The sequence below is a fragment of the Elephas maximus genome, chromosome 14 (genome assembly GCF_024166365.1).
Source record: "Elephas maximus indicus isolate mEleMax1 chromosome 14, mEleMax1 primary haplotype, whole genome shotgun sequence".
NCBI classification, from domain to species: Eukaryota; Metazoa; Chordata; class Mammalia; order Proboscidea; family Elephantidae; genus Elephas; species Elephas maximus.
In genome coordinates, this window is record NC_064832.1 from 33,551,705 (window position 1) to 33,576,783 (window position 25,079).

A 25,079-nucleotide genomic window follows, 5' to 3' on the forward strand; every position below is an offset into this window, starting at 1 on the left:
AGAAAGGCCCAGCAATCTGATTCCATAAAGATCACAGCCGAGAAAACCCTACGGAGTAGTTTTACTCTGTAACACATGGGGTCGCCATGAGTCAAAATCGACTTGACGACAACAGATTTTGTTTTGTTTTTGTGGTATAGTTCCAAGAAGTAGTATTTTTTTCCTTTTTTAGGTATTGGAATCTTATTTCTGGAGAGAGATGGGATATTTATACAAATAAATAAATTCCCTTTTTAGAGAGGGAAAAAACTGTGACCCAAATGAAGGGTTCGTTAATATATTCAGGATAACGTGATTGGTAGTTAATGTGATTCCAGGCTGGGGCTCTTTTCTCTTAGTCACAGCAGTCCACGTCACTTCCGCTTGCTGAGTTCTGCTCTGTGCCAAGTGCCATGCTATGCATATCACACACACTACCTCTAATCCCACAAATATCACTGAAGTAGGCATTATTAACTCTGTTTTATAGTTGAGAAAACAGAAGGTCAGAGAAGCTAATAGTTAGTTCATGGCCCCAGAGCTAGTGCGTGGTATCTGGCTCCAAAATTTACCCAGCCACCACGCTGCCTCACTACACCATTGAGGGTAATGGGGGAAAGGAACTGGACAGGATCTTGTGAGTTCTCAGAAGAGTCTGGTTTGAGGACCCTTAAAATCACAGTGGGCACAGCAAGCGTCTGAATGTTAAAACATCAGTTTTTCCACTTTAAAATTGATCTTATCAAGTCACCTTACCCATTTCTGTGCCTGATTTAATGTCATTGGTGTTAAATCCAATGAGTTGATAGTGGAGTTAACTTACCCCTAAATGAGAAGGGAAGCTCATGAAATGTATAGTGTTATTTAGTAAAGCATCACATTGAGAAGTAATTCTCGTTTAAAGTTCTGTTTTCAGAACATTGGTAATTTCGTAGACTCTTAAGATCTTTCAGAACAGGGGATCATATTTCAACAAAATTTACTCTTCTTGTTTACAAATGACTGGGGATTTTCTAGAACTATTTGAATAGACTCAATCTGAAGTCTGCAAAAGCCTAAGTGATATTATATATTTATCAATAATATTTTATAGGCTAACTAAATAATCAAGTTCATTTTTTTCTTTTTTTGTGCTTTAGATGAAGGTTTGCAGGGCAAATTAGTTTCTCTTTAAATAATTAATACACATTGTTTTGCGACATTGGTTGCCCACCCTGCGATGTGTCAACATTCTCCCCTTCTCCCCTTGGGTTCCTCGTTTCCATTCATCCAATTTTCCTGTCCCCTCCTCCCTTCTTGCCCTTGCCTGTGGGCTGGTGGGCCCATTTAGTCTCGTATACATGGCTGAGCTACCTGTATCATTGTTTTATGGGTCTGTCCAATCTTTGGCTGAAGGGTGAACCTCAGGAGCAACTTCGGTACTGAGTTAAAAGGGTGTCGGGGGCCATATTCCTGGGGTTTCTCCAGTTTCTGTCAGACCAGCAAGTCTGGCCTTTTTGTGAGTTAGGATTTTGTTCTCAATTTTTCTCCAGCTCTGTCCTGGGCCCTCTGTTGTGATCTCTGTCAGAGCAGTCAGTGGTAGTAGCCAGGCACCATCTAGTTGTGCTGGACTCGGTGTGGTGGAGGCTGTGGTAGTTGTGGTCCATCAGTCCTTTGGACTAATCTTTTCCTTGTGTCTTTGGTTTTCTTCATTATTCCTTGCTCCAGATAGGGTGGGACCAGTGGAGCATCTTAGATGGCTGCTCACAGGCTTTTAAGACCCCAGACACTACTGACCAAAGTAGGATGTAGAACATTTTCTTGATAAACTATGTTATACTACTTGAGCTAGGTGTCCCCCGAGACCATGGTCCCCAACCCTCAGCCCAGTAATAATCAAGTGTGTTTTGCTTGGGCTGCAAGTATACCAACTCGGAGTGGGAAAGGTGGTTATCTCATACTGACAGACCTTACTGGCAGGTATAGGTTATCTTTGAACTAATGTAAATGATTACTTAATAAATAAATATTTTGGCGGACAAAATCTCATGAAGTCTGTTTAAGAAAGTAATAAAGAGGGAACCTAATAGTTGAAAATAAGACCAATGTAAATGATAAGATTATGGAATCCACTGAATCGCTTTAAAAACAGGGCAGCCAACCATTTATCTGAAATGATCTCGTAAAGAGCTGGGAGGACTCAGTGCCTTAACTTCTAAGATTCCTTTTACGTGTGATTTTCTGATTTTGACTTCAGGCAAATTTAAGTAATAGCGTGCTGTGATTAAAAGTCTGTGGGGGCAACATGTTGTGTTAATGAGGCCGTGGGGGTTCAGTGTAGAATTCTCATCTCCCAGGGAAGAGACCCAGGTTTGAGTCCCCACCAGTGCACCTCATGAGCAGCCACCCCCCATCTGTCGGTGGAGGTTGCGTGTTGCTGTGATGCTGAACAGGTTTCAGCAGAGCTTCCAGACTCAAACGGACTAGGAAGAAGGGCCTGCAAATTTACTTCTGAAAGTGAGCCAGTGAAAACCGTATGGTTCACAGTGGAACACTGTCTGATCTGCACCCAATACTGGGAATGGGTGCAGGACCAGGCAGTGTTTTGTTCCATTGTGCATGGGATTGCCATGAGTCAGGGCCATCTCTACGGCAGAAAACATTAAGTGGCTACCTTAGATAAACTCTAAGGGTTTTGGTAAGATGCTTGCTTCTTTTTCACGGTCTACGTGGCGACCTTGACCCAGCCTTGCGCCCTCCTTGTTCACTGCAGGAGAAGGATGACATCCAGCGAGCAGAGTGTATGCTGCAGCAGGCAGAGAGGCTGGGCTGCCGGCAGTTTGTCACAGCCACTGATGTGGTCCGAGGGAATCCCAAGCTGAACCTGGCCTTCATTGCCAACCTCTTCAACAGATACCCTGCCCTGCACAAACCAGAGAACCAGGACATCGACTGGGGGGCTCTTGAAGGTAACAGGTTGCTTAAGATGTTAGGACAAGCACTCACAATTCTAATTCAATGGCAGTTCAAAATCACCTCCCAAGCAAATGCAGACCCTTCACACAGCTGGGAAAGACTTGCAAACAGGTCATCAATTCTCTAGTAACAAAGAGAATAACAAAGAGAATAAACAGATTAATCAAGTCAATTACAGCCAAGCAGGAATAATTAAATACCATTATATCACATCCATTATACATAGGCTGCATCCATTATCAGAACTAAATGATTTAGGGGAGACAATATATTAATTATCGGATGAAATAAACCCTGAGTCCCCAAAACCTAATTTATACACTTAATGGACTGAGTGTTAATTCCTGGAGGCAAGAAATTGCAACCAGTTATCACTAAAAATATTTGACTTAGATAAGCTAACAGATACTGAGTTTTTTGGTTTTGTTTTATTCATTCGGTTTTGGATTATGGGGGCACAGAATGCTATTTTGAGGCAAAATCCCTGACATTTGTGGTTTTGGGGTTAATGCCCAGACACTGGGGGAAAAGCATATAGATAACAGTGCCAGAGATGTTTACTTCTATTTCATTTTTTCCCATCATGAACTAATCCTAGTATTGAAATAAGAATTAATATCACCAAAGCAAGGAAATACAGATCTCAAGTACTGGCTGATCCTTTTCCAGCAGTGCTTTCCTCCAGCTGGACATGCAGTGTCAATCCCTGTCCCAGCACTGCTGTGTTCGTGCCGTTTGATAAATCACGGCCAGGGATCTGTATATTTTGGTGACTTCCATTAAGCCCTCTAATCACCCATTTCCAGATGCTTCTAGGGCCCTTCACTATCACTTGAAATTCAACATATACAAAATGGAATTAGTGGTGCAACAGTTAGGCGCTCAGCTCCTAACAGAAAGGCTGGCGGTTTAAACCCAGCCAGTGACTCTGTGGGGGAAAGACCTGGCAATCTGCTTCTGTAAAGATTACAGTGTAGGAAACCCTATGGGGCAGCCCTACTCTGTCAGATGGGATCGCTATAAGTTGAAAGTCAACCACCAGACGGCACGCGCCTGCAAGCTCCCCCATTGCCTTTCCAGAGTCCCTTGGTGGTATGAATGTTTAACACACTCTATGTTAACAGAAAGGTTAGGGGTTGGAGTCCACCCAGAGGTCCCACAGAAGAAAGGCCTGGTGATCTACTTCCAAAAACCAGCCATTGAAAATCCTGTGGAGCACTACTCCGATACACGTGGGGTCACCATGAGTCGTCATCAACTCATTTTTACTGCCTTTTCCCCTCCAGCCCTTACTCCACCCCCCTCCCATCAGCTCCCCTTTAGAAATTCTCCATTTCCATCCATCAGACCATTTTTCTTTTAGTTACTAAAACCCTAGACCTTGAGTTCCACTTCAATTCCTACTTCACCCTTCTATCTAGTAAACCCAGAAATACTAATAATTCTTCCTCTGCTATGTCTTTGAGATTATTGTTTTCCCTTTCTGCTCTCCTGGACGCTTATTACCTCATATGCCGATTATTTCAGTTGGTCTCAGGGACTTGTTCCTCCATTTGTCAAGCCTTTGAGTGGGCCCCAGTGCCAAGCACTAGCCCTTCTGTGTGTTTAGTTTATATTCATCCCACCTTCCAATCAGTCTGCACACTGCCACAGGCACATCGCAATTCGGCTTGCCTTGTATCTATGCCCTGCTCAAGAATTTATTATAGTATTAAAAAAAAAAAATCTATCATGAAGGACGTTGTCTAATACATCAAGTGCAAAATCTGCTACCTGGCCTTCAGACGGCCCTGACCCCGGTTTCAGGCTCTGGACGCCGTATCTCCGTGTCCTGTATAGCATGGATCCCTGGCCCGTCTGTTCCTAACGTGATTGATGGAGGCCTTGCCTGCCGCCCCTTTGTGTTCATATCTGCACCACTTCCTACCCCACCCCGCTCCATCCCCCCAAATTCTCTCCTCTCTCCTAGCCAGATTTACTAGCCCTTTAAGGTGAAGCTCAAAGCACATTCCCTCCAGATTTAATCCACACTGTTTTCCCCCTGGTGGCACAACAGTTATGTGCTCGGCTGCTGACTGAGAGGTTGGAGGTTCAAACCTACCCAGCTGCTGTGCAGAAGAAAGACCTGGCAATCTGTTCCCACAAAGATGATAGCCTAGGAAGCCCTGTGGGCCAGTTCTGCTCTATCACATGGGGTTGCTGTGAGTCAGAATTGATTCAGTGGCACCCAACAACAATAACATTATTTCCCCAGAGTTCCTGGGAGGTACAAACAGTTAGCACACTCAGCTGCTAACCAAAAAGTTGAAGGTTTGAGTCCATCCAGAGGTACCTCGGAAGAAGGGCCTGGTGATCTACTTCTGAAAATTCAGCCATTTAAAACCCTGTGGAGCACAGCTCTACTCTGACACACATGGGGTCACCATACGTTGGAGTTGACTCGAGGGCAACTGGTTTTACTGGTATTTTTTCCCCTGTTTCAACTTAGATATCGAATGTGGCTGCCTCATATCTTAGGCCTCTAGCTTGCATGATCTCCAGTAGCTTGGTGTCTTATATTTCTTGTTTACCCAGAAAAAATGGAAGCCTGTGAAGACAAATTTCGAACAGTTTCCCCACAGGGTATCTCGTGCAATACTACTAGGCATCTTAGAAATACATGTTAAATTGAATTGAAAAAATAAGCATAGAATAGCAGCCCTTAACCAAACTCATTAAGGTTTATTTTGTTATTGTTGTGTGCCCTCGAGACAATTCCGACTCCTAGCAAACCTATAGGATAGAGTAGAACTGCCCCAGAGGGTTCCCAAGGCTGTAGTCTGTATAGGAACAGATCGCCGTGTCTTTTCTCCTGCGGAGCAGCTGATGGGTTCCCACTGCCAACCTTTCCGTTAGTAGCCAAGCACTTAACCATTGTGCCACCAGGTTTATTTTATTTACCTTTTTTTTTCATTCTACTTTCAGTTTTTAATGACCTCTTTAGTTGAACTTAGGCAGTCCTGTTGTGCAAATGGTTCAGCACTGAGCTGCTAACCGAAAGGTTGGAAGTTTGAGTTCATCCAGACGTGCCTCGGAAGAAAGACCTGGCAATCTACTTTTGAAAAATCATCCATTGAAAATTCCACGGAGCACAATTCTACTCTGTCACCCATAGGGTCACCATGATTCAGAATAAACTCAGCAGCAACTAGTTGGGTTTGAAAGATCCCTGGTCTTTGTTCATTTAGGTGAGACGAGGGAGGAGCGGACATTTAGGAACTGGATGAACTCCTTGGGAGTGAACCCTCGAGTCAATCATTTGTACAGGTAAGAATATTTGGATTCTCATCTTTAATATGAGACGCAGAGACCTTAGAACATCCTCAGAGTTCCAAATAGCTTTGTGGTGCATAATTCTCGTCACAAAAATGTGTGTACTTTGACGAGAAGGGAAAACAGTGCCCAATTGAGCTGTGTATGCTGGGCATTCAGCTGAGAAACCCACTTCCATACACCAGCCTCGCTGGGGGTCTAACACAAAGGCATGCTTCAGCCAAATGATGTGCTTACTACATGTCACAAGCCTATAACTTTAACTTACGAGCAGTTAAAACAATAAATGTTAAATTTGCAGTTGTTAAGTATCTTCTAGTCCCCGTAATGCACTTGGCTGCTAACTGATAGGTTGAAGGGTCGAGTCTACCCAAAGGCACCTCAGAAGAAATGCGTGGCAATCAACTTCTGAAAAATCATCCCTTGAAAACTTTATGGAGCGCGGCTTTACTCTGACACACGTGGGGTTGCCACGAGTTGGAATCAGCTTGAAGGCAACTGTTTTATTGTTTGTGCCATTTGTTAGAGCCACATTCCTTTTCCTGGAGGCAGCATGTCTTGGTGACAGGGCATAGGTAGTCACACCTGGGGAGCCCTTGGTATATGCCTGGATTTCCCTGAGTTGTACTTTCTTCACCTCTAAAGATGGAACAACTAATGCCAGTTTTGCAGGGTTGTGTGAATGTGCCTCGAGCTAATACGTAAAGAAGTACCTCGAGCCCTGGTGGCATGGTGTTGGGCTGCTAACCAAAAAGTTGGCAGTTTACATCCACCAGCCACTCCTTGGAAACCCTATGGGACAGTTCTGCTCTGTCCTATGGGGTCGCTGTGAGTTGGAATTGACTCGACAACAACGTGGGTTTGTTTTTGTTTGTTTGTTTTCGTTTTTGGCCCACTGTAGGCCCATCCTAAAAATTGGGTATCTGAGCATTCTTTTTGTGTTTGTTTTTGTTCAGTGACTTATCAGATGCCCTGGTCATCTTCCAACTCTATGAAAAGATTAAAGTCCCTGTTGACTGGAACAGAGTGAACAAACCACCATACCCCAAACTGGGGGGCAATATGAAGAAGGTAAACAGTGGCTATTCTGATGTCCCAATGGGCAGGTGAAGTCATCAGCCTGCAAGGGCACTATGTAATTCTTTATCAGGAGGCCAGACCTAGATAAATAATGTTTATCCAGGGATTAAATTACAGTGCAGCAATCAGAAACCTGGCTAGTTTCATTAGAGAAATTCCATTATTCTAGCTGATTCCCTATTTATACTTCTATGCTGGATGTCTGTAAACTTCATGATGTAAAAATTCTAATTAAGATAATTACAGCAGGCAGAACCACCGTGCTGTTTTTCCCTCAGCAGGATCCTCAATGTAATTTTCCAAAGAACTGAAGCTTTTACCGACAGTGTGACTTGTACAAATAGTTTGTCTACTGTCAACACGGCGGGAACACACTGTTTTGTCAAAGCAGCAATAGGGTTGGGCTGGCACAACCGTTTCTCACCAATTCTCACCTCTGCAATTCGTAATGACCTCTGCATAGCCACAGGAATACCTGCCCGCCTGTCAGCCCACTAGGTGCATATAGGATGGAGAATAGACATTTTCCATGTGGTGATCTGTGAATTCAGCTATTTTTAGCAATATTATGGACAGGTAACTGAGGAGGGTTCTCTATTTGCATAGTGTGGTATAGCCATGAAAATGTTTATAATAAGAGTCCGTGGGCGTCGCAAATGGATAAGCGCTCGACCAGAAGGTTGGCATGTTTGAACACACCCAAAGGCGCTTTAGAAGACAGGCCTGGCGATCTGCTTCCAAAAGCCTTGAAAACCCTATGGAGTGCAGTTGTATTCAGCACACATGGTGTCACAGTGCTGGGTAGCCATGAACATGTTTATAATAATGAATTCATTTTGGTTTTGCACTTAGAGCATGCTCCGAATATTTTTGGTGAAAGTGAGGGGTTCTATTGAAGAAAAGATGGAAAATCTTTGAACGAGTTTGGAATCCTAGAATTGCAGAGGCAGGAGAAACTTGAGAGATCGCTCAGTCTGACCGTCCATGGTTCCTTCTGTGTCTTTATTTTGACTATCTTATTTTACATGGCATTTATCATCATAGAGACGATGACCTGAAATTGTTTTACTTCATGCTCATTAAACAGCTTGAGAACTGTAACTACGCAGTGGAATTGGGGAAGAATCAAGCTAAGTTCTCCCTGGTTGGCATTGCTGGACAAGATCTCAATGAAGGAAACCGCACTCTGACATTGGCCTTGATTTGGCAGCTAATGAGAAGGTAGGGAAACTCATGGAAATGGCTTCTTCTTGAATGTACTGTTGGCCTAGAAAAATGCTGGCAAGTTTTCAGGAATGTGGTTTAATCCCAGAAAGCTATTTTTTAAGTTAAACTTAATAACCCAAGAAGTGTTTTGTTTTGTTTTTTTCCTGTTTTGTTTTTGTTTTCCTCCTTTAATTTCATTCAGTTTTTGTTTCAGGTATTTTGAAGCTCTGTCATTAGGCTCATAGACATTTTCCATTGCTACATCCTCTTAATGAATCCCCCCTTGATCTTTATGGGATGGCCCTCTCTCTGCCTGGTAATATTCTTTTCTCTGAAATCTACTTTTTCTTTTTTTTCCCCCCTAGTGGCTTAAAACAACACAAATTTATTATCCTACATTTCTGGAAGTCAGAAATCCAGAATGGGTCTCATGGGGCTAAAATCAAGGTGTCAGTAAGGCTGTGTTTTTTTCCTGAAAGCTGTAGGGATATGTTTGTTTCTAGAGGCTGCCCACGTTCCTTGGTTTGTGGCCCCCTTCCATCTTCACGGAAACCCTGGTGGCACAGTGGTTCAGAGCTTGGTTAGTGAAAGCTTGTCTGCTAACCAAAAGGTCAGCAGTTCAAATCCACCAGGCACTCTTGGAAACCCTGTGAGGCAGTTCTACTCCATCCTACAGGGTCACGATGAGTTGGAATTGACTTGAGGGCAATGGGTTTGGTCCATCTTCAAAGCCAGCGATGACACCACTCTGACATCAGCTTTCATTGTCACATCTTTCTCTTGCTTCCCTCTTTCACTTCAGAGGACCTTCGTGATTGCATTAGGACCGCCTGGATCATCCAGAATAATTTCCGCATCTCAAAATCCTTGTAAATCTTTATAAGGATTTTGAAATCTATTTTTTCTGATATTAATATAGCAGCTTCCCTTTGATTTGTGTTAGCACAGCATCTTTTTCCCTCCTTTTACATTTAACTGGTTTTTGTCAATAATAGTTAATTACCCTTTTAAAAGATTTTTAAAATAAGGGGAAAAGTATGCTAAATTTGCCCATATGTTTACCATTTCTGGCACTCTTCATTTGTGTCGATCCAGGTTTCTGTCTGGTATTATTTTCCTTCTACCTGAAAGATTTCTGTTGGCAGATTCTTTCAGCTTTCGTATGTCTGAAAAAGTCTTTATTTCATTTTTGGTTTTGAAAGATGTTTTCTCTCAGCGCAGAATTCTAGGATGACAGTTTTTTTCTTTCAGTGCTTTAAAGATATTGTTTCACTGCCCTTTGGAGTGCATTGTTTCCAACGAAAAACCAGCTGTCATTGTTATCTTTGTTTTTCTGAATGTAATATATCTTTTCTCCTCTGGCTGCTTTTAAGATTTTCTCTTTATCACTGGTTTTAAGCAATTTGATTATGAAGTACCTTGGCGTTTCTTTTGCTTGTGATTTGTTGAGCTTCTTGGATCTGCAAATTTATAATTCTTATCAAATTTGGAAAAATTTTCGGGCATTATTTCTTCAAATATGTCTTCTGTACCCTTCCCATCTCCACTGGGGACTCCTGGTACATTTGAAGGAGCCCTGGTGGCACAGTAGTTAAAACACTTGGCTGCTAACCAAAAGGTCGACGATTTGAACCCACCAGCTGCTCCATGGCAGAAAGGTGTGGCAGTCTGCTCCCATAAATATTTACAGCCTTGGAAACCCTATGTGGCTGTTCTACTGTGTCCTATAGGGTCACTTTTGGTATAAAAGCACAGGTCTTGGGAGAAACTTAGTTAGCAAATCCATAAGTATGAAGTAGTTCACTTTTAAACGCTTTGCTCATTCCCCCTATACTGACGGTTCTGACCAGACAGAAATCTTACGTCCTTAAATAGAGCTGATATTACTAGGACTTAATTCATTTTTCTATCTGGAAGGGAGCCCCAGAAACCATTTGTCGCATTACGTTATGTCTAATAAGGTAATGGCAAAGACAGGCTTTGTGGTGTTTCTAGGCACTTCTCCTTTATTCCCAGGCCACTGTCTGCAGACCCTGATACTCGTGACAAGTCTTCAGTGTAACTGTGTCAGTGTTTCCAGATGATACAGGGTCATCAGAAGTGATCACAATAAATTTCACTGCCTGATTCCCATTTTCTTTACCAAATATAAAGCTCCACTACCCTTCTCTCAGCTAGGCTGTCTTTAATCATGGAAGACAGAGGCCACAAGGTTTCTCTGGCACAAAGATCCCCAGAACTATATAGCTTTCCACACATCTTCTATTTTACTATATATATCTAGAACCTATCTGAAGGTTCCTTAGGGCCCATTCTCCCCAGCGTATTTTGAGAAATGATTTCTAAACTATTTGTTATTATTTTTCATATGTGTTCTTAATTTTTAACGGACTGACTTTTGGCACTGGTTGCTTGAAAAACAAAGCAAAAGTCATTTTAGTCGCAATAGTCAAATTGAGTCATGTGTTTCAGATATAAAACACTTTGAAATATTCTGTTTTAGTGATAAGAAACTCTGGCCAGCTCTATTCTGTTTTGAATTTCATAATATCTGAAAAAAAAAAAAAAAAGCACCTTGTAATACGATCTTTATTCAGAAATTTTAAAAAAGTGTGGTCAGAAGACATACTTTATATGAATAAGTATCATTTACACATGTATGTATGTATATATATTTGCTAAGTTCTATACATATATACATGGAACCCTGGTGGCACAGTGGTTAAGAGCTATGGCTGCTAACCAAAGGGTCAGCAGTTTGCAGCTACCAGCCGCTCCTTGGAAACCCTATGGGGCAGTTCTAGTCTGTCCTATAGTTCGCTATGAACATGATAAGTCCTAATCCACTGCTGCCTCCATCTGGTTAATAAGCCATATTTTTTGTGACCCTTTTCTACACAAGAATTGTACATATAAGAAAGGGTGCAGACAACTGCATTACTGTTGAAGGGGAAGAAATGACTGATCGTTTTTTAAATGCCACCAGAAGGGACTTTTTGTTTGTTTGCTTGGGCACATTAACAGATCTATTAAATTTACAGCCAGCTCTAGCTGGAATTTACCTCAGTGGATTGCACAGATGTGCTAATTTGGTCATTTATCTGCACAATAAATAGCATGTCATTCTCCCCCCCAAGAACAAATGAGAGATGTGTGCTTAAACGTCCCTTTCCTTCAGTAGTTTGGAAGTTGTTCTCAGATTGGAAAGCTGACAAATTGTGTGTGAATAAATTTGGAGACAAAGGCCTGAAACAAGTAGGCTGATGGCAGGCAGCAATGATAGTTAGACTCAAGGGAATGAGCAGACTCTGAGGCAGGCAAATGAGTGGACACCCCAAAATTAAAACAAGCTTGGGATGGAGGGAGCCTTAGTGACGCAGTGGTTAAGAGCTCAGCTGCTAACTGAAAGGTCAGCACTTGGGATCTACCAGCCCCTCCTTGGAAGCCCTATGGAGCAGTTCTGCTCTGTCCTATAGGGCTGCTAGGAGTTAGAATCGACTCGACGGCAGTAGGTTTGGTTTTTTTATGGTTCTGGGATGGAGAGGTTGGAATAGTCCTTGAAAAACAAAAAATGTTTTATTAGTTTTGTCTCTCGGCACCAAATGTTAAATAAATAAGACAAGTATTGGAAGGCAGGAAGGCAAGCAAAAATTGTACCCCCTCTCTTGCCAGCACGTCCACACCTCCCCAGTCCTGTTTTGTGGAATGAAGAGCTGGATAAAACTGGGGCTCGTGCGGCTGTTTTGTTTTGACTGAGAGCTTTTCAACACAGTGCATTTTGCAAACACCAGTGATGCTGGGATCCCATCTAGAGGGCTCCATTTAATTACAGTTACCCCAAAACATGCTTGACAATATGGAATGATTGTCTCAAAAGGAAAATTCTAATAGACGCACACCAAATTAATTTCTTTTAAAATGTTGATTCTACATGTAGATGAGTAATTGCCAAGTGCACTGTCTCAAGTCGAGGATCCAGAAAAATTCTGTCCTTTATTTTTATCATTGTATTTACAACTGGGTATCTCATTCATTTTAAAACTCTTTTTTTTTTTTTATCTTACTTGAGGTGACAGAAAGGCTACTTTGTGCTCCCCAAAACTCTGTGTCCTACTGTGAGGGGCGATTCTGAAACCCCAGAATGCAGTAAGCCACCAGCACAATTTTCTTCATCTCTATAAGGACCCCTGTTCCTTAAGCCCATTGCCATCGAGTCAATTTCAACTCATAGCGACCCTACAGAACAGAGTAGAACTGCCTCGTAGGGTTTTCAGGGAGCATTTGGTGGATTTGAACTGCCGACCTTTTGGTTAACAGCCATTGCTCTTAACCATTACACCATCAGGGTTTCCAAGTGGTTTTTTTTTTCCCCCCCCAGGGGTAGATTTTTGTATAAAGGTAAGCCTCTCCTCTGTACCATTTACTTCCGTAGCTCAGAAGGTGGGTCGAAAGTACTGCTTCTGGCCACTTGAGTTTGTCAGTAAAGCAGGGCTGTAACTTCTGACAAAAGGAAGTAAGAATTAAGTCCTAAAATGAGTGGAGCTGCTAGAAGATAAAAAAAAATTCATTTGTTTCCTCAGGCGAGGAGCCCTGGTGGGACAGTGGTTGAGCACTTGGCTGTTAACCCAAAGGTTGGCAATTCAAACCCACCAGCTACTCCGCAGAGAAAATACGTGGCAGTCTGCGTCAGTAAAGATTACAGCCTTGGAAACCCTATGGGGCAGTTCTACTCTGTCCTATTGGGTTGCGACGAGTTGGAATTGACTCGACAGCAATGGGTTTTTTCCTCAGGTTGTACATAGACATGACATGATGAGGCAAGCATTAACCCACCATTTCTCAATGAGAAGGCTGTTAGGCAGAACTTCTTAAGTGTTATAGCAAATGCTAATAACATAATACACATGCTAACTATTGGGAAACAAGAAACCAATTATATCGTAGACGTAATCTTTACGAACAGGTCAAAACTAAGACCTTTTCCAAATGAGGAAGGTTTTGAAAATCCACCTGGGACTTCTCCCATTTGTAATTAATTATTCCTTAGCATTTTGGTCCCATCTCTAGGCCCAGGCTAATTATTTCTCACCTGTACTTCCTCCAGATTGTTTCGTTCCTTGATTTCCCTGGGAAAAAGCCACTCTTTTCATTTATTTCACCCACCACTCTACTCTTTCATTTACTAGATGTTGTTAATATGTACTAGGGAGTCCCTGGGTACTGCAAATGGTTAATGCACTTGGCTGCTCACTGAAAGCTTGGAGTCTACTCAGAGGCACCTTGGAAGAAAGGCCTGGCAATCTACTTCTGAAAAATCAGCCATTAAAAGCCCTGTGGAGCGAAGTTCTACTCTGACACGCATGGGGTCCCCATGAGTTGGAATCAAGTGGGCAGCAAGTAGTTAATATGTACTAGGCACTCTGCTGACCTCTGCAAAGACAGGATGACCCGAGGCCTTGAACATGTGGGAGGGGGGTATGGTGGACAGAGGGATATACACATCAGTTATATCAAAAGTTCTGGGAGACAGGTTTGAGCCAAGTGTAACAAGAATGATGAATATACTACAGGGCTAATTGGAAAAGTGACACTTGAGCTGGGTCTTGCTCAAGGAGATTAGAAATTTACTTGAGGGAAAGGGCCTCTCAGGTAGAGAGCAGGGCTGAGTCATGGAGGCAGGATACATGGTGTGAGCAGGGAGCTGAGGACTGCTCTGTGTGCTTGAAATGCAAGTGTCTGTGGAAGGGACAGCTACGGGGCGGGACAGAGAGAAGGGAAGTAGGAAATCGGAGATGCACTGAAAGGGTCACGTGGGGTCCCTGGGCGGTACAAACAGTTAACACACTCGGTTGCTAACCCGATATTTGGAGGCTCGCCCAGAGGTGCCACGGAAAAAAGGCCTGGTGATCTACTTCTGAAAAATCAAAGATTGAAAATCCTATTGAGCACAGTTCTACTCTAACACTCATGGGGTTGCCATGAGTCGGAATCAACACAGCAGCAGCTGGTTTGGTTTGGTTTGGTTTGGTTTGGTATACCCTACTAAGGAGTTTGACCTCCATTCTCTGAGCGACGGGGAGTTACTTTGAATGATGTGACCTGGACTGTACTTTAGAAAGGTACTATTGGAGCTACTGTGAGGGAAAGTGACAGAGTGAGGGGGAACCAGTTATTTGAGAGAGATTCAGAAGGCATAACCGAGAGGACTTTGCTGCCAGTTTGGTCAACAGGATTTTTTTGGCAGAGAAAGGTTGCAGAAGCCATTTCACTACCACCTACAATGACACGAAGGTGCTTTGACCGAGAGGAAGAGTGGTGCTGCTCCTATTTCAGGGCATAGACATGACCACCGTGTGGAAAATCGTGGAGAGTTATACTCCCACGGAAGTATTAACTGGAGGAAGGTACCCAAGGGATTATGTGAGCAACATCCTGGGGCACCCAAGTAGAGAGTGACCTCATTTAGGTCGGCCCTTGCAGGAGAGATTTAATCGCAGGACACTTGAGTTTCAGTTTGAGAAACTCACACTGCAATCCAAGCCTTGCAGGTCTTTCTTGTGTCATTTGACCCCTCTGGCAAACTGAACCATGAAGTCAACACACCTGCTTGTTGTCCAGTGGCTTGGCTTTCCCTTTTCAGAACGCAGTAGCTCTGGGGGAGTGTTGCTTCTTCTCTGTTCCATGGAATTTTAGGGTCTTGAAGCATCTCCTTAATAAGTGTTTCCCCCCAAACCTCAATCCTCATCATACTACGGATCTAAGGTGATTCCTACCTTCAGACCAGAGGTTACCTTTTCTCCGTCTTTGCCTAACATTTCTGCTTAAAATTGACATAAAGAAGAAACTCTTTCAGATTTTCCCTGTGTTCTTTTTGGCTACTTGCGGTTTCTTAACGTTGAATTGTTCTTTGATTTTTATGGGTTCCTTTAAGAAAAATGTCACTGGTTCAAATTCTTTGCTTCCTTTTCCTTTCCTTCTCTTCTGTTCTCTCCTCCTGCACAGAGCAGTGACAGTACTAAGAGGTGTTTCCTGTACATTTCCTTGTAACAACCATAAAGTTACCTTTTAAGTTATTGTTTGAAACTAATGCTGTGATATATTCTTTTTTTCCTCGGATGTAGTGGTGTCTACACTATCTTCTGTGGTGTGCCTAGAAAGAAAAGACAACTCTGACCGTAGTTACTTCCTGTTACGTTGAATTCTTTAGCAACTTTGTTCCAGATATCATTCATGATTTTGTCCAGGTACACACTGAATATCCTCGAAGATATTGGCGGTGGGCAGAAGGTCAATGATGACACTATTGTCAACTGGGTGAATGAAACATTGAAGGAAGCAGGGAAAAGTTCATCTATCTCCAGTTTCAAGGTAAAATCCCTAGTCTGCTGCAAGGGCCACCTGACTCTATGCTTGCCTTTATGGTCTGCACTGCATTTTAAAGTGGCCTTCAGTGTTGGCTACTTGAGGCCTCCCCTCCCATGTTGATTTTCCTCGGATCACTCATTATTGTTTTGATGTTTATAGGCCATTTCACTGACAGATTTCTTGTATTTCACTTTCTGCCATAAAAATCAATAATAATCAAGCCATCGTTTTTAATACCCCATTGAAGGCATTGTTCTTTCCGAGTAACGTAAAATATGATAGTCTTATTTAAATGTGCACAGTTCCATGATTCTATTTTTTAACATTTTAATGATTTTAACATTTAACATTATAATGGTGAAATGTTTAATGTTTAATGTTCTCCCACATGGTGCTTTTTGAGGAAAAAACTGTTGTATAACTGTATCCAAACCTTATTTTTATTAATAACCACATTATATTTATTCAGTTTCTTAACTCGGCTGTCTTACGTTACTCACAGAGTCTGCCGTAAACACACGTGATTCATACCATAATGCGTGTGCGGCCTTAACTACGCTTTCCCAGCTCAAAGGCCAGGCTCTCGGGGAGGGGAAAACGCCTTCGGAGGCATATTACCACGGTTAGCGATGTAACTCCTTGTGATATTCATCCCCGGCTTCAAAATCACATCTCTCCCCACCAGTAAGGGCAGACAAAGGGAGTCCCTTGCGCAAAAGATTAAGCACTCAACTACTAACCGAAAAGGTTGTCAGCTCAAACCTACCCAGAGGTGCCTTGCAAGAAAGGCCTGGTGATCGGCTTCTGAAAAGTCACAGTCTTGAAAACCCTACGGAACACAGTTCTACTCTGTACACATGGGGTCAGCATGAGTCAGAGACTTGACAGCAACTGGCTTTGTTTTTTTTTTAAGGGCAGACGATGTCTCTGGGCAGGGCTATACCAGGTGTGCCACTCCTTGTAAGCCACCACAGATAAGGGTCACCTTAGCCGTACCTCCAGCTGACTGTTCAGTCTGGAGAGCTGAGCAAGTGTGGGAACAGAAATGGCACTATGGTGTCGAGTGACAGAAGTGAGCCAATTCTTCCAGAAAGATTTGGAAAGGCAGCGGAGAAGGGCAAAGGGCACTCCCAATACTGAGTGCACACTGAGTGCCAAGTACTCCTTGTTCATGTTCTCTCATTTCATCCCCACAGACATTGGGAAGGAAGCTTTATGTCTTCCTCATTCCATAGGTGAGGAAATCAAAGCTCATTTCCTGAGGTCCCGGCTAGTAATTGCTAGTGATGGTCCATAAGTGGGATGAGGTTGTAGAGCAGAGTGTATCATAGGTCATTTAACCGCTCCTTAGGAAGTGACTGACACATTGGTGGTTCAGTAGTAGAATTCTTGCCTCCCATGAGGAGACTCAGGTTCAGTTCCTGGCCCACACACCTCACGCACAGCCACCAGCTGTCTGTCAGCAGAGGCTTGTGTGTTGCTGTGATGTTGAACAGGTTTCAGCAGAGCTTCCAAACTAAGACAGACTAGGAAGAAAGCCTGGGGATCTAATTCCAAAAAATCACAATGGAACAGAGTTTGATTCCCAACCAATCATGGGGATGGGGTCACCATGAGTTGGACCTGACTCAATGACAAATAACAACAGAACGAAGTGACTAGTGAAATAGCCCAAGAAGCTTCTATTCCTATTATTCAGTTAGCAGCCAAGCTCCAGCCCATTACATTGCCCGTGGCTCCCGGGGTGTCTGGGGAGGAGGTTTGGCAAGCTCTGCTGGGGTTCACTCTTGGGAATGTGTGACAATTCTTTTGTTCCTTGTGATACTCTGGGGTAACTCTCCTCTGTCTTTCCAGTAAGACATTACAGAATTAGGTCAATAAAAAGGGCCACACCGTGTACCAAGGGAAAATGTCGCATTAGCTAGCACACTTCTTTTAGGTGCACAAAACCCTTAACAGCAATGAACATAGCCTACCCTTGATTAACCGCTTTGGAAACAATCCTGGTTCCCTCCTCAGCTACTTCTGCCATCAGTTGCTGGCCCATTTCTCTGCCTGTCAACACCTTCACAGGACTGTGGACGGAAAGTTAGGATAAAGATGAAGCACAAATCTTCCCATTTTGCTTCCTCTGTGCTTCTTCACCAAATATTTCTGTGAGGGCAGAAGCTAAAGCTATTGGCGAAAAGCTAGATTATGATTACTGAGTTTAATTTCATGATAGCCATTTTATTAACCAGGAATAAATAAAAACGGACCCATTAAATATATTAAATATATCATTCCTAAGTAGCAGACTGATACTACAGACCTAGCATCTTGCAAGCGTCCTGGGTCCTATCTCTTCCTTAGAATCTGTTCTGATGTGAGCCCTCAAAGTACCAGAGTCCTTGGACTTCACTGTGCTTGGACAGTGGCTTGCAGTTGGACCTCCTGTCTGCATCGCACGGTTCCCCAGGACTGAGGTTTCCTGGTGGAAGAGGAGAGAGAGTCGGGTGGGAGTAGCAGATGCTGCACAGATTTGCACATTCACACCTTAGGAGCCATCACAACTCTGCATGTGAACATCAAACTGTTTACAAATGCCGAAGAAGGAGCCCAGGGTTTCATGTCAGAATAAAAAAAAAAACTAGTTGCCATCAAGTCATCTCCGACTCATGGTGACCTTATGTGTGTCAGAGTAGAACTGTGCTCCATAGGGTTTTCCAAGGCTGATTTTTTGGAAGTAGATTGCCAGGCCTTTCTTCCAAGGTGCCTCTGGGTGGACTTAAACCTCCAACCTTTCAGTTAGCAGCCAAGCACTTTAACCAGCATCTCCTATGTCAGAATGCCTAGGTCCAAATCCCAGCTCCACCGCTTATCAGCAACTCACTTGACATCAGAAACTCTGTAAATTAAGAGTAGCCCTACACCTAGGGCACCTGGTGATAATCAAGTGAGACAACCTATGAGAAAGTGCTGGGAGCCATGGTCGCACAGTGGTTAAAGTGTTTGGCTGCTAAACGAAAAGTTGGCAGTTCAAACCCACCAGCCATTCCATGGAAGAAAGATGTGACAGTCTGCTTCCGTAAAGGTGTACAGCCTTGGAAGCCCCCGTGCGGCAGTTCTACTCTGTCCTATAGGGTGCTAGGAGTCAGAATTGACTTGACGGCAACGGTTTGGTGATTGCAGTTAATCACAAAATTGTCCTCACCGTCTCCATGGGCCCACGGACTGTTCTCTTTTCCTGAGGTCTCCAAGAAAGGAGCAGTCACTGAAGCTTATGTCCTTCTGCACCCTCGTCACTCTCCCTGCCAGTCCCCTCGGGGATGTCCTCTCAAAATGAAGCAAAAGTTTCTCTAGACACCTATAGCCTCTCCTTTCTTGTGGTTTCTTTTTCAAGCATTCCTTCTCTCCTTCTGTCACTACATTGCCCATAGTTAAGTTAGAATTATATTTTAACCTCTGCTCTTTTCTTGGGAGCACCAGTGGCACAGTGGTTAAGCTGCTAACCAAAAGGTTGGCAGTTGGAACACACCAGCAGCTCAGTGAGAGAAAAGACCTAGCAATCTGCTTCCACTAAGTATACAGCCTAGGAAACCCAGCCTAGTTCTACTCCGTCACATGGGGTTGCTATGAGTCGGAATTGACCTGACAGCACCTAACAACAGCAACGTGCTTTCCTCTAGTTGTACTAACGCTCTTCAGTTCACTATTTGAGGATAAGTTCATCCCTGTTGGCAGACAGGAGTCCCTGAATGGTGCAAACCATTAACGCACTCAGCTGCCAACCAAGAGTTTGGAGGTTCAAGTCCATCCAGAGACACGTGAAAACAATGGCCTGGCGACCTGCTTCCGAAAGCCCACAGCCCTGAAAACCATATGGAGTGCAGTTGTACTCTGCAACACATGAGGTTGCCATGTGTTGGGATTGACCTGACCACAGCTGGCTTCTGGTTGGCAGACAGTGGGTTTCTCTGCTTAGTAAACCACCAGGAACTTACTGATCCTCCTAAAGAAACTACAGTTGATTTGAAACACTGTGTAGAATACTGTGGCATTTTCCATACCAGGTTGTATAAATTTTATGTCAAAGAGGAAAGAAACATCTATTTCCCTTGAGTCAAATTGATGTAACTTTTGGACATGTTGAAAAATCCTCCCTTTCTCTCTGTGCAGGACCCGAAGATTAGCACAAGCCTGCCTGTTCTGGATCTCATTGATGCCATTCAACCGGGTTCCATTAACTATGACCTTCTGAAGACTGAGAACCTGGATGATGAGGAGAAGCTCAACAATGCAAAGTACGTAAATGAACCTGAGATCTGGAGCAAAGGACCAGACTGGCAATGAAATAGCTGGAAAGCCTATTGCTAGTGCCTTCGTTTGTTTTTAGTACCGATGCTTTTTTTTCGTTTTCGTTATTCATTGTAGTCTCGTCATCATTTTAGATGTGGTACGATAGCAGTTTAAGGCTTCTGTATTAGAATGGGAACAAGAAAAAAGCAAGAGTAGTCTTGCAACTGATAAGCAAGCCTGTACAGGTAGTCCCCAATTTATGACAGGGTTCTGTCCCAACAACTCTCTCGCAAGTCGCTGATGTAAGTCAAGGACCTCATTTTTCTTTTTTTAGTTTTCATTATTATTGCCTTTTATTATCAGTATCTTTATAAAGCCAATCTTCATTTGTCTTTGGGAGTTAGAAACATTACATACAAACTTATAGATATATTTTAATACATATGTACATAAAAGAATACACAAATCATAAAAATTTACTCTGACAATGAAGAAGAGTTGGATGGCATTGGATTTTGTCAGCTGTGGTAATAACTCCATTTGTGGAAGGTTCTGGATCATCTGGAATATCCCTGGGAATGGGAGCGGTGTTTCTAGTCAGAAAATTAGTGAGAGTTGCCTGTATGCTCCTTTTCTTTTTTTATTTGTATATTTCGTGGTGACATCTCACGGCTTCCTGAATCTGCCTGTTGACTTGAGCAAAGTGATCAGCATTTGGGTCCATGTTTTCAAGCCACTGAAGGCCCTGATTTAGTGTAGAAAACTAACTCTCCACGGCAGTGTTTTGAACAGTAAATCATAAAACTGAACGTCTGGGAATGATAACATCGGCAAGTTATGAGCTGCAACATTGTACATAGTCCATGTCACCAACAATAAGACGTCCCAAACAAAAAACCGATGGCCGTAAGTGTGGTTCGTCATAACTGAGTATGTCGTGAATCAGGGACCACCTTTAGTCTCATAAAACCAATTTTTCCTAACCACACTCTGCAGAAGACTTCCTCCCTAACGCTTGTGTATGGCTGGCCCCAAATGCGATCACCCCATTTGTCAATATCCATGGATATGCATGGGCAGTGGTGGGGTTCAAAGCCAGAGTCTTTACCACATGGGGAGCACCTGCCATTTGTTTTACAATCAGGCCACCTGCCAAATGATTACTACAGGGCCCAGGGTTGGCAAACTACAGTCTATGAGCCAAACCTGGCCTGTTGTCTGTCTTTATAGATACAGATTTATTAGAACACAGCCACGCCTGTTCACTTGCTTTCTGTGGCTGCTTCCCTACTACAGGCAGAGTTGAGTAGTTGCAACAAAGCCCACAAAGCTTAAAATCCTTACTGTCTGGTCTTTACAGAAGCATTGGCTAACCCCTGCTCTAGAGATGCACCTTGCTCAGAGCAGGAATAAACCTCACAATAGACTTACGCCCAGCAGACCTGCCTTCTAACCCATCAGTGCCCTTCCCCCTGTCCCCTGTGTGGGAAAGTGGGGACCTGCGTCCTGGCATGCATTTAGTAAGCACAGTCTAATGGAGTCAAGATGAATGATAAACCAGCAGTTATGACGGGGTGTGATGGGTGCTATGGAGTATACAGAAGGGCCCAGGAAAGGGACTGAACCCATCAGAAGGCCTTGGAAGGCTCTGCAGAGAAAATAACCTTTAAGATGAGATGGAAAGGATGAGTAAGAAGGATGTATTCAGGTGAAGGAGACAGGAAGAATATCCCAGGCAGAGGGAAAAACACATATGAAGACTCAGAGATTTTAAACAAAAAAAAAAAAGAAAGCCTCGAGTCCAGATGTTCAAGGGGGATTGAATTAGATTTAAGAAACTTGCTCAGGGTCACACAATTATTAAATGGTGCAGCTGAGATTCAAAGTCTGACTTCAGATTCCTAGGCAGTCCTGTAGGGGTGAGATACAAAGTTACTTAGAAAAACAGACAAAGGAACTCATAAAATGCTAAGAATGGTCATGCCACAGTGACAAGATTCTGCATGAATTTTTTTAAAGCTTCTTTTCTAACTTTTAAGCATTTTTCTCTAGATTTTACTGTAAAAAAAAAAAAGTTACTTAAAAAGAATTAACAATTAAGATGTCCTTGTTGTGTGCTGTTGAGTAGATTTTGATTCTTGGTGATCCCACGGGATGGAGTAAAGCTGCCCCACAGGGTTTTCTTAGCTATAATCTTTACAGAAGCAGATCGCCAGGTCTTTCTCCTGTGGAGCTACTGGGTGGGTTCAAATCACCAAGCTTTTGGTTAGCAGTTGAGTGCTTAACTGTTTCCACCACCAGGGCTCCTTAATAATTAAGACAGAAGAAAAAGGATGGGACTACTCCTGCCTGATGCTCTTAATTTAATTTGATCAATAAAGTAAGAGTTAAAGTTATTTAGGAGAGCAGAAGGGAGGATAGGGCCTTGGGTAAAGTAGAGGGACTGCAGTAGCCATTTGTGTGAGGCTACCAGATTATAAATGAGGTGAATAAAAGAACTGCCAGGGAGTAGTGTGGGTTCATTGGGAAATAAATTACAACTAGTAAAAGTTATCCTTATATAACTATAAATAGAGCAAAAATGTTCTGATACAGCTACGATAATCTTATGTGAAAATGTATAAGACTCTGGCTATTCTCATAGTAACAGAAATAAATACACGTGTATGTGAGCAAGGATGAGAATGCAACCAGGAAAAAAGAATTGATGTGTAAAGTTTAGGTATTATAGGTTCATTTTTCCTCTTTTCTTCCTTGTAGAAATGTTTCTGTAGTTAAAATATAGTCTGCAAACTTTTCATAGCACAAATTCTTGTTCAGTTCTATGGCATTACGCTGCATAACCAAACCAGTCGCATCGAGTCAATTCTCACAGCAACCCTGTGTGTGTGTCAGAGTAGAACTGTGCCACATAGGGTTTTTAATGAATGATTTTTCAGAAGTAGGTCACAGGCCTGTGTCCCAAGACACACCTCCAACCTTTCGGTTAGTAACCAAGCTCATTAACCACTTGCACACTCGGGGACTCCGTATGCTGTATAGCCCAAGAGAATACTCATGGTTCCAGGCATCGAAGGAAGTGAGGACTAGGAAGTCTTCAAGGACAAATAATAAATATGTAATTATCACGAGGCTAGACAGCAAGTCTGATGGAGTCAGGAACTTTGTCCAGCCAAGAGAAGCCCAGAAAAATGGGAGGAAGCCAGTGGCTGGCTCCAGACATACCAGGAGTGAATTCTCTTCTGAAAGTTGATCAACAGTAACCAGGATCCTGGGGGTCCCCTGCCTCCTTTGGGGTTCAACTCTCCTCATCTTTTCTTCTTTTCTCCCTTTCAGATATGCCATCTCCATGGCCCGGAAAATTGGAGCACGGGTGTATGCCCTTCCAGAAGACCTGGTTGAAGTCAATCCCAAAATGGTCATGACAGTGTTCGCCTGCCTCATGGGGAAAGGAATGAAGAGGGTGTGAAGCCCAGTGGGTGGGATGGGGCCAGCACCACCCCCCTACATACCCCTCCAGCTGCTTGGCCCAGAACCCTCCCAGGAAGCCTGGGGATCTGTTACAAGCCTCTCCTCTTTCCCCCTTCCACACTCTGTCTCCCCATGACGTTGCTCTCCACCCTCCCAGAACGACGCCCCTCTGTGGCCCATCTCTGCTGGCCATCCTTGGCTCTGGGCCCTTTGGAGCATCTGACAAGCCAGTCAGCCTGTTTTAGTCCCACAAGTTTTGGGTGGCCTGCAAAAGTAAGCCTGATCACCAGAACCTTTCCCCAGAACTGGGGTCCCAAATGTCATCAATTTTTTTTTTTTTTCTGCCAGGAAGAAGCTCTCTGTTTTTAACTATAGGATCTAGGGTTGGACCAGAGCTAACACATCTTGAATACCTGTGCTAGCAGGTAGAGTCTTAGCTATTGGCCAAAGGTTGAATCCAAGGAAGGTGTAATGGAACAGAAAACCACTAGGCGACAGCGTGGAGCCATAACTAAGATCTGTGCTTTAGGGTGCTGCCTCTCCATATGTTTAACCCTGCCTATTAGACCTTTTTTTTTTTTTATTAGACCTAGTTATTGTGGATGTTTAAATAAATATCTGGTGACATTTGGAAGCAATCCTATTCTGCCTTCATTTTCTCGCAGATTGTAGAGTATCTGATTACTGCCATGCCATATTTTCAGTGTTTACTTTTTTGGTAGTACAGAAGCCTTTTGCCACCCCCCACACCTCAGGGGACTACTTGTGCCAATGAACACACACACACACACACATCTAGCCAGATGTCAAGGGTAAAATGAGTATCAGCTGGATGCGACCTGGCTGACTTGCTTTACAAAGAGCTTTTTACTGGACTTTTAAGCAATTCCAAAACAAAACCAGAACAGTGTAAACTTAGCAGCCCTAGTAGATTAAGCAATTTCCACCAAACCAACTGAAAGCAAAAAAGCAGCACAGCTTTGTGAACCAACACCAGACCTCCCTCTCAGGGCGAAAGGGCTCATCGATGAGGCTTCTTCTGTAGGGAGGGAATGGAATGGGACCTAGCCATCTTCCTAAGCCATTGAAATATACCACCCTGGGTCTCTTCCTTGGCAGTGGGCTCCAGAAGCCGATATGTGGCTTATCTGGGCCCATGACCTGTATTTCTTCTGTACCTGAATGCAAAGTGGTTGGCTTTGTCTTCGTCTGAATTTAATGTAGTCTCAGATGATTCTTCCCCATCTGCTTCCGGGGAGGAAGACTGTTACTGCCTTAGTGGAAAATGAAGATAAAATAATGCTTGAGATCTCTCCAAATAAAATGTTGCTGTATTTTGGGTGTCTGTAGATGTTTCCTTTTGAAGATTTAATAAGAGTGTACTATAAGCCATTAATTCATTCATTGGCCATGGTGGGGGTATTTACACCACA

The 25,079-nt window shown here is 43.2% G+C and overlaps 1 protein-coding gene across 2 annotated transcripts in view; it reads left to right on the forward strand.

Annotated features, from left to right (window-relative positions):
• LCP1 (lymphocyte cytosolic protein 1) overlaps window positions 1–24,985 on the forward strand; it is a 108,078-nt gene extending 83,093 nt beyond the window's left edge. For both annotated transcript variants that reach the window (XM_049853352.1, XM_049853351.1), the window contains exons 10-16: window positions 2,732–2,927; window positions 6,162–6,240; window positions 7,203–7,317; window positions 8,414–8,547; window positions 15,777–15,900; window positions 20,056–20,180; window positions 23,512–24,985. In XM_049853352.1, the coding sequence (XP_049709309.1) occupies window positions 2,732–2,927; window positions 6,162–6,240; window positions 7,203–7,317; window positions 8,414–8,547; window positions 15,777–15,900; window positions 20,056–20,180; window positions 23,512–23,644 (906 nt within the window). In that variant the 3' untranslated portion in view covers window positions 23,645–24,985. The remainder of the gene's footprint in view (window positions 1–2,731; window positions 2,928–6,161; window positions 6,241–7,202; window positions 7,318–8,413; window positions 8,548–15,776; window positions 15,901–20,055; window positions 20,181–23,511) is intronic.
• The last annotated feature ends 94 nt before the right edge of the window (window positions 24,986–25,079 follow it).